The following is a 20,529-nucleotide window of genomic DNA, read 5'->3' on the forward strand; positions in this document are numbered from 1 at the left end:
GTTATTCTCGGTAATAATAATTGAAGTGACATAGAAAACTTTTATCACTTTTTGTGACTTTATTTATGCCAATTAATTCGTAATTTAAAATGTAACTCCAACGAGGCGTTCTCCGTTGAGATAAACATGGATTTTAGTTACTTCAAAGGCTTTTAGTTTTCGTAACGAGATTCTATAATGAGGTGTTTAGCGTACGAAGTTTCTCCTTTGAATTACAACTTTGTTCTACCAAAAACGCTATGTAAAATCATTATAAACTAAATTTAGGTACAAAATATAGTGTATCCAATCAAATAAAATCACTAGAGTTTAGGAGAGTTTGAACCAATTCTTTAACGATTTTTTCTTACATCATTATGTAGAATTTGAAAAGTATCATTATGGAGAAGATATATTATAAAAAAAGGAAATAAAAGAAATATTATTTACGATTGTTGACGAAGGTAATGGTATTTTTCTGGCATTAAACTACGATAACATCTTCATTAGCTAAATCAGATAGATTTGGACGTCCCACTGTATATATTCTTTTCACTTTTTCTGACATGATTTTTCTATCGTGGAAAAGGCATCATTGCCATACAGAAAATATGAGAAAATAATAGAAACCTGATTTCATCAGCTGAGCAATTAAGCGAACATTTTATTACACGGTCGAAATTTCAATACCATATGCCACTTTGCTTCTTTTCATCATGTTGATCGATTAAGAGTTTACTCCAACAATTCCGAGCGCATAAATAAAGAAGTAAGAAGTTTAGATAAGCATCAGGGGACGAACAGAATGAACTTGGTTTTAGCCTGGATAGTCTTTAGAAATATATGCATTTCAATCATTGAGCCAAAATTAATAATAGACACTCAATGAGATATTCATAATATTTTTGATGACTTGGTTGATTCTTTCATTTACATGCAGTTGTAAATTATTTACGTTGAAGCAATGATGAATTCACTAAAGAGCTACAAATATACAAACGATTAACATATTCGTCCAATTGTAAATTTTCACCACTATGAAACACAAAAGCGAAAATTTTTAAAATCACAAAATTGACGGTATTGGTTATCATTGATTATATCTCCAAAGTTAAAACACTTGTAAGAGAAATGATAGCCGTAAATATGGTTCGTAACAAATCAACAAGATATAATTCAGAACCAGTTCTAACATATATAGCTATGACCATCATGTGCAGAAGAAGCAAAGGTTGCCAAAATCATTTATCACCAATCAAAAATAACCAATTATTTTCTGTATAATAATGAATTATAAAACGATCATCTATAGGTATTAGGTTAAACATAGCTGTCCTCATTATGCAAGTATAAAGTGATCACTAAAATCACATGATTTTAACGCAAAATTCTAAGGACCATAAAATAGTTCATAATATGTTGAAAAAAAATAACTTATAATAAGCTCAAAGCCACCTCATAGCATTATCCAGATAGACATGAGAATTCTATTCAAACTTAACTTTGCCTATAACTTAAATACGTACATAATGTACAAAATCTTAAATTAGTAGATTTTTGTTATCATCATTATCTATTAGTTTTATTCTTTACTTTTATATGATATTTTGATCATAGGATCAAAAATAGAGGTACTTCAGTAACTACATCACTTTCATCAGTTTGAGGAGACTGAATTGGGTGTCCAACTGTATGTTTTATATTGGCTGAATTTAGCAACTTTCAACATAGTTTTATCATACATTCACGGCGCTGCAGTTATGACATATCGAGAATGCCATAAATTAAACTTCTCCTTGCCATAACGAATAATTTATAATTGACGAATTCTTTATTATTTTTGGAGTGGTTTACATACGTTGAATCTAAGCCTACACAAGTTTAACAAGTCAAAACTTCAATTCCACTATTCTTTAGAACATCCACGTGCCATTTTGTAAATAATTTCATCGAGCTTTTAGATAAACCATTAGAATCTAAAATTATCTGTAATAGTCGAATCACAACGTTCTGAAAATTTTTAAATCATGTATAAAACTCATAAAAAAATTCAAATAAATCAAATCACACGATCTAATCATACCCCATTTATATGGCTTTGCTGGCACATACTGACGTAATTGAGATTTCATTTGGTACGAAATAAAGTCCTGCATTTAATCGATTAACATGCATATTAATGGATTATAGCATGAATTATTTTAGGATTGTATTCATTTCTATCACTCAATGTAAAATATTTTCGAATCTCGTAACAATTAAAAAACTATTAATATAATCGTTCAATCATTATTTGTTGTTTTACCTAAAACATTCAAACTTTAAAAGTTACCTTCTACTTTTTATTTCAGTTTATTGTAAAAAATGTTTTCGTTGATCCTTGTAGGTGTGTCTCGCCCTCGTTTAAATCGTTCATTTTAAGGAATGAAATGGCATTCAAAACTAATTTTTATTTTCTACAATCCTAATTTTTCCTCAGAACGTTGACGATATCAACCTTTTCGAAGCTGTTGGTATTTTTGTTTAGTAGAATTTTTTTTGTTTATTTATTTACAATTTATGGGTACAGAGACAGGACAAACCCAAAAGATCTGTAGCACGAAAAAATTTACAATAAAAAGAAAACGTGTAACAAATCAACAATTACCTTAATTTAGAGCAATTAAAAATCAAATTAAACTTAAACTAAAAACAGCGGAATTCAAATATCATTATTTGAATGTATGATATAAATAATACAATAAATCAAAAAAGTAAAATAAACAATGCCAAATAATAATAATAACGGCAAAATTAAACACTATAAAAAGACCGAATGAATGAAAATCCTGAACTACCAAAACGTAGGAGGCAATTCGCTGACACCAATAAAAATAAGCGCCTAAGTGTAAAAAATGAGTGCTGAAACAAATCGATTTCAAGTTTGTCAGTCTGGCGTGCCATTGGCAACATAGGAGAGTTCCGAATAGCATTGGTGCGCGGAATAAACGTACATAACAAAAAATTAATGCGAAGTAGAGGGGGAGGTACATGAATATTAACCGAATTCAAAACAACTGTGGAATCACACATATTGTGTAAAACCTTGTAGAAGAATAATACGTCGTTACACAGACGACGCTGTCGAAGAGGTATTAACCGAAAAGATCGGCAAGACGAATGATCATTAATATGAAGTAAGGAAGATTTAAAGCTTAGATATTTAAAAAATTTAGAATGAATTTTTCTATTCGGTCAATATAAATAAGGTATTGGGGATTCCAAACTACAGTGCAAAAATTAAAAATACTGTAAACATATGCGAAATATAAATTTTTAATCGCGTCAACGCTTACAAAGGAAGAGGTGGATCTCATAATGAAATCGAGGGTACGCCAAGCCTTATTAACAATAGTGTCAATGTGCTGTGCGTAGAGAAGCTTGGAATTGAGAGTCACTCCAAGGTCTCTAATAAAGGAAACGCGTGTTAAGTTTTCGCCAGCGATACTGTAATCGTAATGAACAGTATTCTTCCGTCTCGAAAAAGAAATAACATTACATTTAGACAGATTTAGAGTTAAGTGGTTTTTAGTGCCAGTCAGAAATCCTGAGGTCAGTCTGCAGCTTAGAGCAGTCCATCATCGGAGAGGAGATACGCAGAAAAGCTTGAGATCATCTGCGTACATTAGACATTCACAATACTTCACAACCTTGAATATATCGTTAACATAGAGATTAAATAGCAAGGGTCCGAGGTAGCTACCCTGATGGACGCCCGAGGGAACTGAAACAAGCTCAGAGTAATATCCGTTAACAGACATAATCTCGCAAATATGAATCTAACCAGCGGAACAACCCACCATGAACATCGTAACCATGAAGTTTTGATAAAAGAAGACTGTGATAAACGGTGTAAACAGAATCAACTTGACAATATTGATCAAATGATGTTAAAATATAATTTGTGTATTCAAGCAGGTTGCTCCCCACTGACCGATTCTCAAATAAACCTTGTTGTCTGGAATCGATTTTGGATTTAAGGCTAAAGAAAAGTCTGGTATAAACCAGTTTCTTTAAAACTTTACCAAACACAGACAATATAGATATTGGGCGATAATTAGATATAAGATTATGACTACCGAATTTGAAAATGGGCAAAATATAGGCACGTTTCCAAAAGGCAGGAAATGTACCTTCCTTTAGAGATTTGTTAAATAAGATCGAAAGTGCTACAGAAAGAGATTCAAAACATGATTTTATTAGGATAGGAGGAATACCATCAGTGCCTGGACCCTTATTTATGTTTAAAGCAATAAGTGCTTCCTCAACCTCAAACCGCTCAAAGCGCATCAGACCCAAACATGTAGTATCATTAAGGTCATTAAGGTCACCGTTAGCAGAATTAAGTTTTAAAAGAATTCATGTAGTAGTTGTCAAGGTCTCCTGTAAAGTTATTACTCAAACTTTAAGTAGTTGAATTCTAATTCTGTTCTGCAATACGACATATTCCAGTAGCACATGTTGCGGAGTGCCAATCTGTTCAAATTCGTTCTTGTCAAAATGTGAAGGTACGTTGTCATATCCAATCGTTACATCGGACATTGGATAAAAGGAAGTACTTCTTTCCCTATTCCATATATATATTTAATTCTCTCTATCTCGAAGTCTTTCGGTTAGGTTCCCATTTTTACTTTTGTTACCTTATCATCAACATCTCCTTTGAACCAGTATGTTGCCCCTTTTTTAGTATTTCTAAGATGCATCAAGATAATTGTTGTCATGATTTGTAAAGATTTTTCATCTGATACAATTTGCATCGTGATCAGTGGGATTTTGTGAAGTTTTTGTGCAATTTTTGTCGATCTCAATTAATATGGGCGGTTGTGGCCGACATGCATATGTTTGCTATATTATTCAAGAAGTTGAAACTTTTTTCTAGACATCTGTTAGCATATGAAGACATCTGTTAATCTCATAATGATATTCTGACTTTTTCCTTTATCGGTTCAAATGATATGAAGCGGATTTATAGAATTTTTTATTTTCCTCAATTACAACTTGTTGCTGTATATGGAAGAAAAGTGAGACAAAAAATGGTACAGGCCGATCAAATTTGACTCAAAATGATTATAACAATGATATCGTCGATTTAAAACACAACTAAAAGAATTTTATATTTCTTGTGATGAGATGATTTTTCCGTGTAGAAACTGAAATGTATCTACAAGCGTTCAAGTTCTTTTCAGCTTATTACATAAATTACAAAATACTTTAAAAGCTTTTTTCCTCAATATATCGTTAAAAATGTTAAACGTAAATTTTGCTACTTCGATCTATTTATGTTTTGTCGCAAGTAAAATGACAGGGTCTTGTCCTTTAAACTTTAACGTCAAATTGTACAAGTAAACCGCAAACGTAGACCGCAGTATTCCCGGAAAGCTTTGTGTAGCAAACGCGAAGTTTCCCAGAAACCAATTTATTCCGGTTCTCCGCAAAGCTTCCTGAAGTTGTGCCTTACATAAGTGACTTTTTTATCTTTTTAAAAAGAAATCGTTATCATAACAACATCGACACGCGCTTTCGTTATTAAAATTTCTCAGAATCTACAGCATCGTCACGAAACTGCAACGGATCGCTGGAGAATGTAATTTCGAGTTGCAATTTGTCGTCGATTGTGAGACTCCCAACATCCGGACACCCGTAGTGGAACAGTTGGGAAACTGGATTAAAACCTGTAGCTTCCTTCGAGGGTAAGGCGACGTGACGGTCTGAATATGACCTACGTTATTGATTAATTTCTACGGGATTCATCACTTAAGGGTCGGAGGAATGCGTTGCGATTGCGGCGTGCAAATTGAGAGATATGCCTTCGGTAGATTGCCTCGAGAGAGAGACGGTTTTAATTAGTACGATTCAGAGTTCGGCAACTCGGATTTTCAAAGGAACGAAAAGCGGAATTTCATTTGGGCTTTTGTGGATTTTCCGTGTGGTGTACGAGAAAATTTATGAGATTATTAAAGGGAGTTCTTTTCTAACATTTTTTTTTCGGTGACTATTTAATTGAAATCTCGGGTTAATCGTTTTCAGACAAATGTTTCATTACATCCCTTATATTATAGGAATTGGATTTTTTTTGATAAAACCTTTATAAATGAACTTGTCAAACTTGTTAAAGAAGAATTCAATGGATTAAGCCGTAGGGTAAAAAAAACTCCGTAAAAACTGTGGGGTGGCAATAAAATGAAGCGGACTTAAATTGCCGTCGATTAGTTCTAAATTAATAGGTTTTAATTACCGCCGGCAGTTATTGATGTCCCGGCGTAATTAAATGAAATGTTAAGCCCTTTACGACGCGGCTCGACGGTAACGGGCAGGGATTAATTGGCCCCCGACCAAAAATTTAATAACGCCCCTAAATTCGTCTAAAATCGCGTCAATGCGGACGACGTTTGCTACGCAATTTCATCTCAACTTACCGACGTAAATAGCGGTTGAATTGTGGTGAGGGTCGTAAGGGCAGAGAGCTTGTCCTTGTTTTTCCTTTTCCATCGAATAATTTCCATCTAATACGTTGTACTCTCTACATACTGGTTTAAAGGAATTTGTTCCACAAACCAATAAACGACCTTGTGAAGTTTTTGCCATTATTCGTACGTAATTTTGACAGTTTTCCTGAAACAAAAAATAAATAAGATTAGTAATTAAAAAAAACTGAAACGAGATAGTGAAAATTTTATAAAATCATGTACAACTTATTATTCAGAATGGCAAAACGATTTATGATTAGAAGTATTCCGAAAAAACAATTAGAAGAACTTGATAACATTTAATTTTAATTAGCTGGTGATTTTATGATGCTATTCTCTCTTGTCTTCAGAGAAATTCCATAATTGTTCAATACTTCACAGCATAGTTCTGGTTTAGCAATAATTTCCTTCTTTTTGATAATCGCCTCCCTTCTTCTAAAGTCGCGATGAGGGGAAAGAAACGAATGACTAATATTGAAAAGTAAAATTATGTATTTGATGTGGCATAAGATAAAACCCATCGCACTTATAATGGTCAACAGATGAGAAGAAAGAAAGGTTCTGATGCCCGAATAGATTCATTCAAATATTTTAACACATTCCTAGTTTTAGGTTGCTTTCAAATATCCAATACACACTGTGTACAATCACTGGGAGTAGAAAATTACTTGATTTAAAATTCTAAAGAATCATAACATATTTTGGCTTTAACGTGATTTTGAGTTTCTTATTCGGTTCTGGTAGTTTATTGTAATATGGAATATAAATAAATATACCACGACAGTAGCTATCTTGTGTTTCATAATTTCCTTGCTTTCCATAATTTGATAATATGAATATACTCAACAGGTATGACAAATTTGACAAATCTGATTGTGATCACAATCAGTGATGGGCGCTGGGTAAATACCCGACGAGTAGATATTTCTAAACTGGGTATTTACCCCGGCCCAAACAGTGCGTATAAAAGTGATACCAGTGAAAATATATCAGATTCCAAAAAAAATGAAGAGGAAGATGATGATGATGCTCATTCTTCATTCGACATAATTCGCCCAGTTCCACTTAAGCTTTGCTACAATGTTGACCACATCATTTACGCCAGTTCTTCTTCATAGGTCTTCATTTCGTATGTAGTCCCTCAGAGTTACACCCAGGATCGACCTCTCCATCTATCTTTGCGTTACTTGGACCCTCCTAGCAGTGGCTACCGTTAATGTTAATGTTTTGGAGTAGTATGTCATAACCGGAAACACCTTTTCTCTTGAAGCTGTCTCTAAGTTTAACGTACCAATATGCCCGTACGAGTGTGATTCTCTTTAGTTCGGTTGTTTGATTATCTCTCTATACAAGAACCTCATAGCCATGATATACATAGCTGTCAACCCTCTCAATCTCATTATCCCTAATGTTGATGTTAGAGCTGGGAACAAGATTTGTCATAAATTTTGATTTCTCCTCGTTGATATTTAGCCCGACTCCTGCACACACCTCCTTTAAGTCGTTCAGCATTTGCCATCAATGTTTATTTGGCAATAATTGATTCAATGTTCATCGTGGGTTGTAAGTGACAAATAAAGACTCCTTGGGAACGATAAAAAAAAATATTTTTTATTACAAGATCAGTGCAACATATTTCGAGATTCAAATCTCTTCATCAGGCACGACGTCAATTCTTTACGGAGCATAAAATTGACCATCTGACAAACAAAGAAAAATTAAAGTTTTATTCTTAGGAGTCCATCTGCGACGTGAAGAAACTTGAGGTGGACTATTTATGCCTTTTTGGGTCCAATACAGTTGTTTAAATGCACTCTCCAGAGCAGTGATGAACAATTTGGGTTTAACAGTGTATGGCCTTGTTTTATTCACAATCAGTACATTACTACTTCTACTCTCTTCAATACTTTCATGCAATTTTACCGTCATTGTAGCATTCTTGTAGATGTTATAAATAAGTTTGGTATATCGATAATCGACTCTGCATTCTTGAAGTGCTTGCAAAACTGCCATCAACTCAATTTAAAGTAAATCTTATAAATACCTCTAAATACCCATCTTTGGTACATACCCCGGGGTATATATCCAGGAAATTTACTCTTGAAAATAAATACTCTGCTATTTAACAACATTCACTATGTTAATCCATTTCAAAAATGAACACTATTGTCTTACATCCCCAAACGGCACAAGGAGCGTGATCTCCTCACATCTCCTTAACCTCTTCATCGCAGACATCCCAACAATTAGATCAAGGTAGCTACACATACAGACGACACCGCCATATACGCATTTTTTGTAATTGTTACATAAAATCATCCAAATGGAAAACATCCAGAATATGAACCGGAAAATTAAAAAACTTGAAAGGAGCGTCAAAAATGCTTTCTTAAAAATGCCAGATACTTAAATGTTTAACACACTTAACATTATGGGCTGGAATTCAAATGGATTGCTTAAGCATCAAGAAGAGTTTCCAGCTATCCTCGATATAAATAAGATAGATGTGTGCCTGATATCGGAAATTCATTTTATCAGTATTGCCAGAATCAAAAATAATAGTATAACTGTAGTCAGTCTATATAGTCCTTTCTCCAAAACATAATATCAATTGGGTGCTATTGTAATCACCACGAAAGGTAGAGTATTGCTAAAGGCTGACTGATAAGATCTTAGATAAATCCCTGATAAAAAGCTGATTAAGGAACCTTCAAAATAACGTTAGAAGAAAGAATTGCAAAAGATATTCACCTAAAAAACTACCCTAAAAAAATTCTACAACTGATATCAGAAAAAAAGAAGGACAAGGAAGAAATGGCGGTAGTTCAGAACTCCACAAGACAAAACAAAAGTGAACAATCTTAAAACTCAACTGAGAACTGAAATTAAAAAATTATACCATCAGTGAAGTCCTCCTACATAGATTTACGGTATTGAATATTCATTGTGGAGATTGAGCAAAAATGTAAAAACGTGACCTATAATGCAAACACCTTCGAAAAGAAATGAAGACGGTAGCTGGGCCAGAAATAATGAACAAAAGAAGGTTTGCTCTGCGATATTTCTGAATGTGGCACAAGCCTTCGAGAAAGTATGGCATGAGGGATGAACCTCATGACATCTCCACAACCAATATTTTTTATGCAAAATAATGTGTTTCGGCTCATGATGATATCTCGAACAGTTTTCAACTTAGACAGGGGGAAGGTTTCTTATGACGCGTACTGTATACCGTCAAGAGGTTCAAGATTATTTTTGGATACAACAGTTTCGACATTTTTGATGACCCCAAAAATAATCCAAAGGATTGAGATCGGGGGATCTTAGTGTCAAACCATCTGTTAGGAAATAATAATAATGGCATTATTGAATTAAATAAACTTAATTACAATGTGTAAATAAAATATGTCAGGCGAGGTCCAGATAGCATATCAAAAAATGTGCCTCTGCTCATACCGAACCCACTAATGAAAATTTTGACATGAAAAAAAACTATTGATCTCTTATTAGCAAGTTAAGAAGGGTAGACTTAAAGGCTCTGAGAGATAACCTTTTTAGGTCATCAGGCAAATCGTTGTAAAGTACATAAATCTGGGACGTGAATGCTCTTCTAAATAGTGACAACTTATACTTAGGAGGAGAAATTCTACCCCTGGACCTCGTATTCCGATTGTGTTAGCAATTTACGTCTATTGAACATATTTAACCAACCAATGTCACGAAGTTTATATACGAAATACGAGCATACTTTCTCAAATACAGTACACAAACCTCAAACAAGCATTCTGCACTTTTTGAATGCGTAGAGTCAACAAACTATCAATTGAGGCATGGTGAAACTACTTCATCGATATATTGCCTAACCCGAACTGCACGATGTGGTGGTGCACCATCTTGTATGAGCCAATAATTTTCGTCATGTAATATCGAGTCTTTACCACTGGGAAATGAATTTCCTAAATTTGGGAATAGACGTTATTGTAAGAAATCGGGGACTGTTCAAAGTCTCTTCAAAAAAGTAAGGCCCAATGATTTGATTGTTGATAATCCTGTGGATTATATACAAAAATAATCTTGAATCGCTTAACGACTTAATAAAGAACCATTATTTATTGTTAGGGTCCAGCAAGCATTTATCAATCGTTTGGGATACTGCTAGACACAAGAAGGGTTTCAGTTTCAGCGTTTAATTCATTAGATAATTATTGTTCCTACACACTACAATGTTAAGATAAAACCATGTTATCTTTTACCTGAAATAACATAGTAACAGTATTTTTTTAACAGCCATTTTTTCGCAGACAACTGAATAGGGTGTATAGGGTGTGCTACATAAAAAATACTCAGAATTTTATGTAGAATTCAGAAATGCAACAAAAAATGGGGCTTCCTATTTAAAAATGCCAAGTTAGGGATCGTATCTCAATTTTGGGACATCATTTCAATTTTATCTCAAACAATGCGTGTTAAAAAACAACATAGATGTTCAAACATTTTTTCTGAAACAATATCTCCCGAATTTTTATTGAATTTATGCCTTACTTTATGTACACAGTGTATAATGAACTTAGTTATACAGGGTGTTTCACGTAACTGGTTCGTTAGAACTTTTTTAGGTTCTACTATTTGCAGAGTTTTGAAATTTTGGTGGTAGGGGTTAATCGTCCGAAACCTTCGATCTATTTATATTAGATACTTTCAAGATGGCCGCCACTTTCGGTCTACCGGAAGTAAATCCACCTTCGTTATTTTAAATGTTATGCAAATTTCACCATGCACTGTAAAACTCCATTTTCAGCTAACGTTCATTCAGAATTTTAAAAAGATACAACAAGAATATCAAGAATTGCTTTATTGGATTAATAAAACGTTTAATAAAACAAGATAATATTCATTGTGTAGAATTTATTGCATATTATTTCAAATTTCTATATGTAACAAGATAACCAAATAAAATAATTGAAGATTTAAAGTTTATCTGTAATTAAAATATCAGCGATTTTAAGGAGAATGGAGCTCTGAAAAGCATTAGTAAGAGGAGCAACGATGATGTTGGATATTTTTGAAGCCTCCGGATGTCGTTGCAAAAGAATCCGGATATAGTGCAGGCGCCGCGCTTAGTCCATGCATCAAAAATGCATGAAAGGGGCGAATAAATAAATAAGAGGGAATTGCTGAAACGGAGCTGAAAGCTCGTAGATCTACAACGTCGGGGCGGTGCCGGCAGCGGTGCATTATCGTATCTACGGTTGTTTAAGAGGAAGTTTTATCTAAGGTTATTTTCGTCCGGAAACTAAAGGAATAGTGTATACTCAATTTGAAATTCTAGTTCGTACATATTCGAATACACAATTTACTTGATGTGTTTCGTGTTTTTAGATTGGAAATATTTTTGTGGTAAAATTTATACGTAGTTTTTCTTAACTTACAAAGTACTAACTGGAAAATAAGTTTTTAGTGGAGAAAAGTGAACAAACACTAAATGTAATAATAAACTCTCCACGATCTCGTCGTCGTAATCAAGGTTATACCAAAATTACATTTCCCATATTATCATTAGGGTACCGACAGAAGTAATGAACGCGATTGACGACAAAAGAGGACTCGGAGCGCGTCCATGTCCACCGCTCAGATTAGAAACAAGTAAAACATGACGGCGGCGAGACCCCATACTTCGTTAGACATGCACGGTTCGGAGTCCTGTCAGGGCCGGAAATCCGCCCGTTCCAGTTGGAAACTCTACGTTTTCCAGCTGTTGGACTCAATCAGGAAGGCATTAGCCCGCGGACAATTACGCGTTTGTATTTATTATTCATCTGACGAGGGCCAGACGTTTCTGTTCTGAATGAAACCCAGAACGCTGCCTCCTCATCAACTTGTCTTTCAGTTTCCTCATCTCATCGGTACGAAGACGTCTTCGAAGCCTCGAGGTATTGCTTTGAAGAAGAACCATACAACCGAGGTTTCTGATAACGGAACGGGGGATGTGGGGTTGCTTTCAGCCGAGAGGGAGGCGGGAACCGAACGACGTGACCCCGTTTCGTATCGCGCTCACGTCACGGTCGGGGGCACTCAATTCTTTTCCGGTGCCTTCTTTCCTACGGGAGAAAAAGGGCCAAGAGATAAGGCCCGTCCTCGCGCTAATTGCTTTTTGGTCCCGTAGGAGATAAATAATCAGGTCCGTGTAGCCATTAGTGCGATTCTCTATAAATTAGCGGCAATATCGATCGACAGAACACCATCTCCACGATGTAGGTTTATTACCGCCAGGGCTTCCCGGCTGCGCCGATTGAAACATCGAGGTCGAGCCCCTGACGGAAGGGTACTCTACTATTTGGCCTATTTTAAGCTGGATTACTCCGTGCAACTTGTCTACAAATACGCGTCCCGCATGAAAATAATAAGAAGATTTGGCGCAAGGTCTTTAAGGTCTTTAGTTTGTTTTACCGAAGTACTTCTCCATACAACTTTTAGACTTTACTCAGATTTTCGTGCCAAAACGCTAATTCTGATAAGTATCTGTGTATTCAAAAGTTCTTCTTCTACTCTTAAATTAATTAATCCTTTATTATTATGTATTCAATAATGTTTCTTTCTCTATTTTATTATGTATCTTCTGTTTGTTTTATTAACATTATTAGATATGTTGAAGTGATTTTTGCAAATAATAGACGTTGAAACTATTGCTGCCTTCAAGTAACTTAAACTCTTAAATACTGCCAATTCTCGCCAATTTAAGCTAATATATAAAGCTACATCTATTACAAAACTTTTTATCTAAAAATTGTGTTTCTGTACCAAATGTTTCATTTAACACATGAAAAATTCACGCTGAATGATACACATTGCACAGGAGACGGTGGAATGATAAACTGAACGAAAACTACTATAAACTGTATTTCTAAGCTCTGTAAGAAAAATTACTTCTTTTCGAAGTCACTTCAACAAATTATTGTTTCCGGATACTTACTAAAAACGGTAGAAACATTATTTTGTGGTGAGCCAACCTAACAACATGCTTACAGTTGTTACTTCTCGGTTCTATCAGTGAGTTGCAATGGAAGAGATTTTGGCTAGACAAACAGCATCTTAAAACAAAGCTAACCTCAGAGCTAGTAATGTCACTCTATCTGGGGCAAACACCAGAGAATGAAAGTAAAGTGGCCTTGTAAAATCCTTGGAAGACAGTTCTATAAAATAACTCAGTGCGTCCATCTTTAAGGCTAGTGATTATGATGACGATCTAACAATCATGCAATCTTAGAATCTAGCAATCATCATGATAGCTTTCAAGAAACGTTCAAAAGCCAAGCAGTTCTTTTAATAACCTAAAAATGAAATTTGCTGAAATTTATGTATTATATAGCAAATTTATATTTGCTATTATAATTTTGATTAATGTTGCTATCAATTTCCAAAGCAACTTCCATTGGCTAAACCAGCCTCATAGTTATTTCTGACTTATAAACAGGTGTTATATCCACTCTAGACTGCATATTGTTCTCAGCTGAAATACATTAGCTAGATATTGAGCAAATAATTCAGCTTTTCACCATTTAAACTAATTAGGTTTTCTAGCCATACTCTGAACTTGCCCCAATTAGGATATTTGTTAGTAAAATTTTAGAGACCAAGTCAAAACTTTAGTGGCTTGATGAAGTGTGACGCAAATAATGTTTTAAGTGTCACAATGACACCTTGATCCATTGATTGGATAAATAACGTCGTATTTGGCGGAGGGAAACTTAATTATGCATTTTCGTTGAAGTTACAATGACTAGTTGAATGAGTTTAAGATCAATAAAATCTTAAAACATAACTCTTTTTCGCTACAATAACGTTTCGTTTCAGGGATAGTAGGTGATCTTTTGCTACATTTTTAAGAACTTTCAGATTTTCAGCACTGTTTCAGCAAAGATATTTCAATCTAAGTAATAAATTTTGTATTAAGTCATTCCATCGATATTGCACCTCTACATAAACACAACAATACCATGATTTTGGTTTGAGAATCCTAGCTAATGATGGGTTAACTTTGTTGAATGGATTTATAAGATATTACATATTAGATATTTGTTAGAAGAGGAATCCTATTAAAAAAATAAGAAATATAAAACTTTCATCCCTTTGAGATGTATCTAATGGGGTAATATCAACGACATCTTCTGCAAATTATAACTTCTTGTTATAGTAGATAACGTCATTATATCCAAGAAGGAAGAATTTTTACTGTTTCATCCATTATTAAAATCCAATAATCCTTATTATTAAATTACATCTATTATCATTAACATAACTCTTTGGTAGGCAATAGGAAAACGTTTTTCCAAGTCCAAGCACAACTGAAAGATACAACTGTAGATGTTGTTGATGACATAGATGATTAACATCAAGATGATACAAATACTTCCACCACCGTCAATTGTGAAATGTATAGAAATTATCGCTTCAAAGGACTAATAACCATCACATAGCAATACAAGAGCTATTTCAAAGCAAAGAAATGGCAATTAATCTTAGAATAATGTCATGGAATGATAATGGACTTTTTCAACATTAATAAGACCTGCAAGCAGTTCTAAACATTGATAAGATTGACGTCTGCTTTATGTCAGAAATATCAGAATCTCAATTTACTACTTTACCAATCATATATAAAATTTTAAGGCTATAACGTATATCCTACCATCCATTCTGATAACGCTGCCAAAGGATGATAATATCAAAGAATATTATGGAGCATATAATGCTGTCATCATTAAAGAAAATGTCTTACATCATCAAGAACCAGAACATAAGACTGAAAATGTAGATGTAAAACAATCAATAATACTATAGTTTTATACTCAACCACAGCAAAATATCAGGGTATAATGCTCGATGCAAAGCTCCGCTGGAAAATATACGTTAAATAGAAAAGAATTGAAGCATGTTGAAACATATATTGGCTGATAGTTTATATAAGCAGATAATAAAACCCGAATGGACATCTAGTTATAAGGCTGCACTAGAAAAGGAAACATAGCTATAATTCGAAGATTTCAGAATAAAGAGATAAATGCTAGAAAGATCGTAGTACATTAAGACATACCAAACTATCAGGAAATTTACCAAGTCATGAGGAAACGTTGCATTATCATGTTAACATAGTGAACATCCAGCTGCATGAAACCATTTCAGTTAGTGTACTTAAAAAGCAAAGCTTGTGTGTGTAACAAAGCAAAGCTTTTGAGTGTACGTAATAAGGGTAGTGTACTTCAAAGGACAAAACCTAAGAAAAGCTAATGGATATACCTTTGTTGTTATCACCGTTATTAAATTAAGTTAGATTTAACCTGTTCATTGGGGACTGTAATACGCATCATTAAAAACCTCTGAATATAAGGTAAATTATCAATCTGGCTGAATGGAACGTTAAGTTCAGAGAAAAGCTCTAACAGATAGTCGAACATGATATAACTTTAACAGTAGGTATGTTTACATTCAAATAAGGGGAACTAAAACTACAAACGTTTTTATGCAAATACATTGTCAAAGTTTTAATTAATTAAATGTAAAAGTTTATTTAATTAGGAATAGTTTGATTACTTTTCCAAGCTTTTCTACGATAACGTTTCTACGTTTTTTTTTGCTTTTATACTATCTTTTGTGTTGATATTCAACCGTCAAATTTCGCTTTATACTTATCACATTTTAACACAACATTAAAAATAGTAAAGAAACTACGAAAATAAAAGTTCCAAAGAATTATAAAACTCTGACTTGCATATTAACATTATTATTCATTAAAATTTTACATAGCCAGCCACGTTTCAGTTGGTAGATTATCAGAGGGGTGCTAGAAAAGGTAGCGCAGTAGCACTCGCATAAAAGCCGAGCTAATTAACTTAAATGGAATACACTCCGACGTCGTCGTCGGGGACATCGTGACGCAAACGAAACTTTTATGAAAAATTCACGTCCGCGGATTATTAAAACGGGACGAAGTCACCACGTTTAATAAATCAGTCCGAAGGCACGCGTTTAAATAAATAAGAGTAAGTCTCCTAGTTTAATTGACTCGGAATTCGGTAAAGCGAAGTTTTGAGCTTTAAGTTTACCACCGACCTACCCGCCTTTTGACCCCGTAGCGGACGACACAATAATTAATAACTGCAGGGGTTCATGAAAAGCAGCGAGCGAAATTTACTTCTGACGACTTCTGATAAGTTTTTCGTGCCGTTTTCCAGAAGTTAAAGTGTAAAGGTAAAACTCAGTTCTAATCTTATTAAACTTGTTTTGCCTGAAATTGATTCTAAATTTAGTTACCCATTAGAATATTCTACAATTCAATTACATTAGTTTAAAAATTTTGTGCTTCAAACTTAGGGAAACGCTTTTTATTACGTAAAGTAAAACTTTTTTGATCACCATCTGGTGCTGCTGATCATTTAGGGCCTTCATTACCCACCCTTCTTCGTCTTTAAAGTAAAAGGTTTTATATCCCATAAACCTCTTGATGGAAAATAGTAGCGTAATATCGCGAAACGTCGTCGTAGCTCCTACGTATTTTTTTGGCTTCTCTCGAAAAGGCAACTTAAGAGCCTATCAAAGGAAATTACGCCCCACCGTTGCCGCCACCGCCTTCCCCTAGTAATTTGATTGCAGGTTTACTTAAGCATATAAAAAGACATAAACAGTAATAAGACGACGAGGAGGACGACGATGCTTGGAGTTGGCTTTGTCTTCGGCAGGGAATCGCTAAGTGTCCAATTAGCTCGCAAGTCCCGCGATGATCTTGGATCCACTTTGAACCGTTACGTTTGAGTACCGTTTTGCCGAGTTCTCTTGGAATTCACCCGAGAATAGAGATAGAGAGTATCACATGAGGGTGGTTGGCGTAGAGAAAGCGTGATTTTGGGGATTGTGTTATGATTGCCTGTTAGTATAAGGTCGAGTAGGTGTTAGTAACGACACCAATAACGATAGGTGTCGCCGTATTATGGTATCCGACTACAGATCACGATTGAAAAGAGAGTTGACGACTTCTTTTCAATTCCAAAGATGTGTTTTTCGAGTTTCCAACCGCGATGAGTATCAGAGCTTCTGCAGTCGTTTATTTCTTCGTGAAGAGACGAGGAAGTAGAAGGGTCGGGAGCTTTGATAAAATCCATAAAACGAGGACGGAACCGGCGGCGATGTCGGGGCGGTGCAGAGGCTACATATCATGGACCTTTTATCGATCTTGCGTTCCACTTTGTAGCACTTAGAGTCGCCCGTATATTTTCCATGCAAAAAAAACCGTAACGCGTCTCTGAAATATGGTATAATCGATAGCTGCAAAAAGCGCCGCGAAATACGATCGTTTGTTATGAGAAATCGAAAGATCCAGACAGGGAAAGTTTACGAAAAACCAGAAATGCGATACTTGTATTTATAGAAAGCGATCTTTTTTAGACCTCCCAACGTAGAAGGAATGTACGTACATCCCAGAACGTGGTTGTTATGGTTGCATCCTCAGACATTGTGGCGGCAATTTCGCTTGAATTCACGTTGTTATTGTAGCTACGTCGCGGTTCGAAGGGCGTCGGTATTGTGTCCGAACTGTGCAATCACAACATTAATTTCCGACTTGTCTGCAGTTTCTTCTGCCCGGGAAAGCGTTGCGACGCTCGTTGAAAGGTAATTGTACGTTGTCATGATTGCTGACGGTCGCAGCGAAGATAAATAGCCACGGGCGTAATTAAATTGCTCTGGTTTCGGGGCGGTGTTTTGTCCTACAGGCAGGGAACTTGTTGTTTACGTACGACACCGAAAAAGACCCTTTGAATGATCATACAATAGGAAACGGACTCGGGAAATACAAATAAACAAAATCGGTAAATAGACTGTTAACACACATACCCATTATTTTTTTTTATTTAGTCTGAAATAAATAGATCAGTAAAAAAGGTTTGAACTAAAATGAAATGATAAAGCAACAGATAATTACTAGTAATAGACTGTTTTTAAATGTCCTTTTTTAATCATTTTTTCCAAATAGACATCGTAAAAGGGTTATTGTTAATATCAAAACCAAACGAAAATAAGTAATTAAGAACTCATTTAATCTTATGTAATTATTATACTTTTATAGACCACGAGATATGTATATGTCACAGGTAAAGCGTGCATTTCAGTTAATATACACATTAGTTAATGCATACATTAACGTAACGTTTTAGTGAAAGTATTTATCAATCATACAGTGTATACATTTATTAATGAATGTGTACATAACCTAGGCAGTGTATGCATTTGCTAACAGATGTTAGTGAAAGTTATAACAAAGAAAATTTACGGTATAATTTTTTTAATAGAAGGGATTGCATGTGATGCAAGTAGTAAATAAGTATAGTAGTAATCATTTTTTGGGTTGGGTTGGGTTTCGTTATCTAATATACTAGTAACCGTACTGGGCGTCATTAGTAATTGTAACAAGTAAATGCGACTATTCGGGGTGTACGGTCCAGGTTTTAATTAAAGAAACAACTTTTTTAAAAAGCTTATATTTCGGTTATTTATTGTAACCTTCCTCAGAGCATTTTTTATTGCTACAAGAGATTAACAAAGTTACAGTTATAAATTGTAAATTTGATAAACACTTACTTGTTTTTTGAAACTAACAATTGTAGAACAACCGAAAAACATCATCATAATTAACGGATCATAAAGGATCAAGCGAACTATTAACAGAACTGGATGAAACAACGTGCGTACAAGATGTCTGACAGGTAAAACATCTTTTATATAAAAATAACAAGTGCGACCAAAATTTTTGGCGATCAGGAAGGTAATGCGCAAGCGTCAAAACTTTTGCGGTGAAGCCGCCTAAATTTAAAATTGAAAATATAACATTATCAAAAAATTATAAAATTGAATCAATCAATAAAAAAATTAAGACAAGGACAGACTGACAAACAGTTTAAAATCCTAAATCAGTGGTTAAAACATAAGTGGTCGGGTGACAATAGGATTAAATTTAATTTATTTTTTCTTTTTTACGAACCTTGTCGTTAGCGAACAATAGAGCGTATATATTACTAAGGTTCTGAGTATCAGTTTTAAAGTTAATAGAATCCTCCGTGTAATTAATATGTACTATTTCTAAAAAGAGTCTATTGAAATAGTTAGGTTCAGTATCAAGTATTTTAACATTATCAAAATCAAACCGGTGACCCGTGTCTGTAGCATGTTGGGATAAAGCACAAGTAGACTTTCTAAGATTGCAATCACTTTTATGTTTGGAGAGACCCTACGTTTTAGCCACTGATCCGTTTGACCAACATATTTGCCATTACATGCACCACAAAGAATGCAGTAAATAACACCAGATTTTAATTGGTGTTCTGTCTTGTCCTTAACATTCGTGAAAAACCTTTGTAACTTGTTATCGTATCAGTCAACAATCTGCATATCATCCAGGGAATTTAGTACCCGTTTTATTTTTTCACTTAAATTAGTGACAAAGGTACATGTGCAAATACATGGCGGACTAACTACAATATTAGTAATACTTTTGATTTTGTTAATGACTTTAAAGGTTACAAACTTCCACAGGATCACATTTTCATTTCACTTGATGTCGTGAGCCTTTTTACGGTTATTCCGTTGGATTTGGTCAATAAGATTATCGTGGATAAATGGGAGTTGATTGCGCAACATTGCAGTTGGAATGAGAACATTTTTTTGTCGGGTTTGAAGTTGATTTTTGATACCTCCATTTTCACCTATAATAACATAGTATACCACCAGGTTGAAGGTACCCCGATGGGCTCAAAAATTTCTCCGGTCTTAGCCTTACTTGTTATGGATTTTGTAATTGATGAAGTTTTAAAATTAAACAACACAAACTTTAGAATTGATTTCATTAAGAAATATGTTGACGACTTAATTTTGGGTGTACACAGGGATGATATTGACATAGTTTTAGAATCATTTAACAACTTTCATCCGAGCATTCAATTTACCATAGAGGTTGAGAAAGATAATAGTATTCCTTTTCTTGATACGAGATTAATACGTA

General features: G+C 34.5%; 1 protein-coding gene across 3 annotated transcripts in view; it reads right to left on the bottom strand.

Annotated features, from left to right (window-relative positions):
* Positions 1–20,529, bottom strand: part of LOC111416763 (semaphorin 1a) — a 511,810-nt gene that overhangs the window by 36,658 nt on the left and 454,623 nt on the right. For all 3 annotated transcript variants that reach the window (XM_023048857.2, XM_023048856.2, XM_023048855.2), the window contains exon 5: positions 6,435–6,630. In XM_023048857.2, coding sequence (XP_022904625.1) covers positions 6,435–6,630 — 196 coding nt within the window. The remainder of the gene's footprint in view (positions 1–6,434; positions 6,631–20,529) is intronic.

This window comes from Onthophagus taurus, chromosome 7 (genome assembly GCF_036711975.1).
Source record: "Onthophagus taurus isolate NC chromosome 7, IU_Otau_3.0, whole genome shotgun sequence".
Taxonomy (NCBI): domain Eukaryota; kingdom Metazoa; phylum Arthropoda; class Insecta; order Coleoptera; family Scarabaeidae; genus Onthophagus; species Onthophagus taurus.